The following is a 5,435-nucleotide window of genomic DNA, read 5'->3' on the forward strand; positions in this document are numbered from 1 at the left end:
AGCAATGCATTGATTGGAATTATCCTTGGATCAATAAATGGATGGTTTAAATTGCAAAGCAGCATGAGCTTTGCAAATATGTGTTGTTTACTATTTAACAGCATTGATGCTGAAAGTAAGCTGCATGTGACTGGAACTGTAACAAATTAATTTTTAATACTGTGCTATTATGCTTGAATACCATTCCTGGACCTTTTTATTTGTTTTATTTTTATGTGGCTAATGAATGGGAAATGAAAATGTCTTTATGGCTCTGACGTCATAACTCTGACGTCATAATCTCGGTATTCAAATCACCTGATGGTTCACGAATTTCCCTGAACACAGCTTGGACGGCTCGCTATAAGAGCATTTTAGCCTTGGTTAGTTTGTTCAATAAATGTATGGCTTGTAGAGAAGCATAAAATGTGATTTTCAAAGATGGCAATGCTGTTTTTCCATTTAACAGCTTTGATGCTGAAACTCGCAAGTCAGCTGCATCATGTGACTGGAACTGTAAAACAAAATTAATTATTACTTTTCCGGCATCAGTATGCTTGAGTTTTTTTATTGAATACTTTATTAGTCAGAAATGTAAACAGCAAGTGGTACAGGAAGACATTATAGGATAACACAGAAAGGTCCTGGGGACTTGTTTCCATTGTGGTACTAAAGTAAAGTTAAGTAATTCCTGAACCTCTTCCTCTTTCTTTTGTCTTTTAACACAATGCTTGTATGGCTTATGAATGGGAAAATGTCTTTGTGGGCATGGCTCTGACATCATATAACTTTGACGTCATAATTTTGGTACTTAAAAGGAGGTGGCCATAACCTGGTGGTTCATATTGATTGTGTCCCTGTCTCTTGTGTTTATTCAGGATTGAATTTGAACATAGAGATAAGAGATGATGATCTAGGAGGCCCTATAGATCATCAGAGGGACTAGTCTGGATTGAAGAAGAAGGAGAGCCATGGCCCCAAAGCTGTATGATGAGAAGCCAGAGCTTGGGGACCTGATTGAAATATTCCGTGGAACCTATCAACACTGGGCTTTGTACATCGGTGATGGCTATGTTGTCCACTTGTCACCCCCATCAGAGGTTCCAGGAGCAGGGATCAACAGTGTGATGTCTGTTTTCTGTGACAAGGCTGTGGTGAAGCAAGAGGAGCTCTGGGATGTGGTCGGGACCAACAAGTGGCGAATAAACAATTGCCTGGACGATAAGTATAAGCCACAAGCAGTGCATGTCATTGTCAAAGATGCCCATGCACTGGTGGGTGAGGAGTATACCTACTGTGTCTTCAGCTGGAATTGTGAGCACTTTGTCACTGAGCTGCGCTATGGCAAGGCGGAATCTTGGCAGGTGCGAAAGGCAAGGGGGTTTGTCATGTTATCAGGTGTAGCCACTATGGGCCTAGGACTAGGCCTTGTGGCTCTGGCAGCTGCCCTCTTTGGATTTGAGACCAAAGAAAAGACACGCGAACGCAAATGCAGTTGAGTAGCCTAATTTGATGTGGAAACTCAAATAACCTGATTGATTTATAGAATGAAATGTATGCAGATTTTTTAAAACTCATTTAATAACATTTTTGTTTTGTTTTCCTGTTTTCCTATTCCTATGAATGCTAAGAAATTAATTATTGAATGTAGTGTATGTTTTGTTTGCTAAGCCTATCCCTGGAAACAATTTAACACAAAACTCTTCCATTGTTCGCCAAGGATTTTCTTTTTTTTTACTGGGTCCTTTGTATGGTTTTATTATCCACAACATCAAACTTCTAAGACTTTTCTATAGGTCCATTATACCCAGTACCCCTAGCCCAGTAAAAATGGCCTCCAAACATGCAGTGAAGGCTTCCTGACCCTTTTCAACCATTTTAATGCATGACTGGGACAGGATGCTGGCTGCTGCATTCTCTTACCATCAAGAAACAAATGAAAACAGGACAAAAATTAAAACTTAGATCGAGAGCTACTCCCTCCTTTCAAGTTACCCATGGTTCAAGAAGAGAAATGGATTGATTCCGATGAGCCTGTCACCATCAGGGACAGATTGACTGTCCTCCTGACCAGGTGGAGGTGCCGAAACATTGACTCAAGTCCCCACATCTTTGGGCTCCAGGCACATCCCAAGTTGACCCAGAGGAGAGTGATGTCTGAGTGATGGAGACTGCAGCGAGCTACAGGAGAGGTACATTTTGGATGTCTACAACCAGTTCCAGGCTCTGACGAAAGATGGGGAGTCAGCAACAGAGTGGTATGGAAAGTTCCTGAACGTGAATGAGGGCGCAGCAGAGTGTATGGCCACTATAACAAAGAATAGGAAGAATGCGAGGGTTGCCTTGGACCCACAAGTCATCAGAGCCAGGGAGGAGATAGTAAAGTCATACAGGGCTCTATGGACTGCAGCGGTACCTACCTGCTGAGAGGAGTATAACAAGTCAAGCCTGTTTTACTGGCTTAGAGTGACAAGTCATCTTTTTAGTGTGCATCAGTGAGTTCAAACTAATTATTGGTCTAATGAGCAAATACTCGAATAAATTACAATGTAAAGCTTAGCTATTTGATGAGATATTAGAAATAATAATGAATACTGTCTCACGAGATTTGCACTTCCATCACAGTATACTGATTTAAAGTAGATTAAGTGTTTCATGAGTTAAATATCTGATTTTATTTAGTCTCTTAACAAGCCTATTATTATTTGAGAATCTCTGGTTGTAATTTGGAAGTTTGAATATCATTCCATTACACTTAGTTAGTAATCAAGGCTATGCTGGTCTCCCTGCATTGCTATAACCCTAAGACTTTTGGGAAGTGGTAGAACAAGGGAGTTATGGCGTGTTGTACAAATATAAATAAATTTAGTTTGAGCATCGATGACACCTTTTCAAAAAGCCAATTATGGTATTTTTCTGTTCTTTGGGGGCATTATGGAGACAACAGTCACAATCAGCATGGACAGCTGTCTATAGCACTTTGACATGTATGCATATTTGTCCAAAATGATACAATAGTTTCAAATTACTTTATACAACATGGCAGTATGTCTCAAGAGAGAGGCTTACATGTTTTGGAGAAGTACATTTGCATATGTGTTTAAAGAGAGAGCGGGCATAATTGTCAGAATTAGACCTATACTGTCAGCAAACCAAATTTAGCCATAAGATTTTGAAAAACATGTAAATTGGGTATTTTTGCAGAAAGATCATGTTTCACCACAAAACTAATACTTCCAGTACTCAACAGTAACAGTATAGGGAACTAATGGGGAAGTGGGAAACCCATTACCTCATAATCTCCTGCATAAATGTAAATGTATTCACATATTAATGGCGAATGATAGTTATGGGAGCAACAACTAATACATATTTGTTGTCAGTTAATCTGTTTTTATTTCCCCCCTGAAACATTTAACATATATAGCTTCACATGCAATGATGACGCCATCAGATGTTCTTGTAGATGTTTCACATTGTGGCCAACGTAAATGATGATCTGGTAGCCAACCTGATGCTTATATTCACCCCTATGACTCCTTAATAACATCCTCAGTGTATATTTAACTCTGAAGTTTGCAAATGTAAACGCATTTGCTTACATACTCTCTCTGAGTTACAAATTTGAGGATTTTACACACAAAAAAAGATTCCTGCATTCCACTTTCATCTGGTTAAAAATGCATCTTTGGGCAAAGCCCCAATAGTGGCAGGAGTCTCTATAGTCTCTTACCTGTTTAGTGACGCCACAAACCATTACCAAGCAGACATATTTTTAGGTCTGCTCTGTATATGATTAGGCCTACTCTGAATTGTAAAGGGGTTCAGGTCAGTGCATGGCCCTTAACCCTGTGACCCCTTTTACCCCTATATCATCGCAAACTGTCAGTTTGTGATGACATGAAATCTTCCAGAAGGAGCAAATGAAAACACAATCCACCATCCAAGAAAAGACACTTGACTCCAAACGGATTAATATCAGACACTTTGTCTCGTCGTTTTTTATTTCATGTTGCCCATTCTCTCTTTATTGATCCCGGTGAGTGGGGAGTCGCCTGCACCGTGTCACTGTCAACACAGACGAGACATGTTACTGTCATCTAGTGGCGGCAACAGGGCACCACCTGAGGCTCTACCGCTGCATGGTCTCTCCTCTGTGGGGCAGAACGGGCAAGCGGCCTTGCTTTTCTTACTTTGTTTCATTTTATTTCTACTTTTCTCTCGGCAATATAGATCGAAACAAAAGTGCTGTAAACATCTTTATGGTGGAACACCAGGAGCCTCAGCCGTACATCTTTCAGGTCTGACAGAGCTGGCCAAAGCTTGGAATGATGGGGTGGAAGGAGGGAAGAGTTGAAAGAGGTGAAGAGAGAGATTGAGAGAGAGAGAGAGATAGAGGAAAGGAGGGTGCTGTGTGTGGGTCTCATTGCTGGATTCGGCGCAGTGACTGCACCTGGAAGGTCTGAGCATGGGAGCCCCACTCCCTGTAGTGTTTGTACTCTCCTCCGTGGCGATCACATTCCATTATGTACTGGTAACCACGGTAACCTGGGAACTGGTAGCACACCCAGCTGGATGGGGAAGAATGGAGGGACGCAAAAGAAAATGATTCAATGACTCAACAAACTGTTGACAACTGTTGAGTAGATTAACATAATAGGCCTTTGCACAATGTGAGAAAATGCAGCATAGAGCAGGATAAAGATATGTCAGTTGTTGTGTTTACTCTTGGGGGTGCCTCCCTCAGTGCATTCAGACAAAGTGTTGACAGTGGTCTTGTTTTAGGAGATTATACTACCTTGGTTCAGGCAAACAGAGGCGAGGCCCTCCATATCAAATAAACCAAATCAGACATATAATTGGCTTTGTCAGAGTCTATTCTAATTGACTACAGGATTACAGGACTTTTATTTATTTATTTTAATTTAGGCAGGCAACTAATCTATGTTGGCTACAACATGGACAGCACAGTTATGGGGAAAGCCAAATGAGGGAGACAAGACAGGGTGACTTTAGCAGAATTATTACCTTAGAGAAGGTAATAAATAGCCTATATTAATAATTATGTAGAAAAGTGATGTGCGTTCCTTCCTTTATCACGTTCCCACCGTTTATACTGTCTTAAGCATAGCAAAATAGCCTACATCTATTTCGGGCACTCCAGGTATTGACTCTTCTAAAGCAGTGGTTCTCAAAGTGGGGTCTGGGGACCCCCAGGGGTCCTTGAAGGGGTCCAGGAGGTTCGCAGCAAAAATAGTTAATACAGCATCAAAATCAGTATAACCACTTTAACCCTATACATCAGCTAAACACTAAGTCGAAGAAGTACTGCTTTGTCTCCTCAGTGGAATAAACTGCAGACCAACAAGGGGACAAATCCTAGGCATTCAATCCTATACAACAGCTATTTGAAAATAGCCGATCTACAACCTCACAACGAGTCGCAAAGATGCAAC

The 5,435-nt window shown here is 41.0% G+C and overlaps 2 protein-coding genes across 2 annotated transcripts in view; one reads left to right on the forward strand and one right to left on the reverse strand.

Annotated features, from left to right (window-relative positions):
- Nucleotides 1-950: 950 nt before the first annotated feature.
- On the forward strand, nt 951-1,478 carry LOC308085865 (phospholipase A and acyltransferase 3-like; the record flags this gene model as incomplete). Its single annotated transcript, XM_080429177.1, has 1 exon — nt 951-1,478. The coding sequence occupies one exon, from the start codon at nt 951-953 to the stop codon at nt 1,476-1,478; it is 528 nt and encodes a 175-aa protein (XP_080285303.1).
- A 2,924-nt stretch (nt 1,479-4,402) lies between these two features.
- The window catches only part of cryba1a (crystallin, beta A1a), a gene marked incomplete at its 3' end in the record, with an annotated part of 3,670 nt that continues 2,637 nt past the window's right edge, over nt 4,403-5,435 (reverse strand). The window contains exon 5 of the mRNA XM_080428522.1: nt 4,403-4,550. Within this exon, the coding sequence (XP_080284648.1) occupies nt 4,403-4,550 (148 nt within the window). The remainder of the gene's footprint in view (nt 4,551-5,435) is intronic.

The sequence above is a fragment of the Gymnoscopelus braueri genome (genome assembly GCF_963280865.1).
Source record: "Gymnoscopelus braueri genome assembly, chromosome: 5".
NCBI lineage: Eukaryota > Metazoa > Chordata > Actinopteri > Myctophiformes > Myctophidae > Gymnoscopelus > Gymnoscopelus braueri.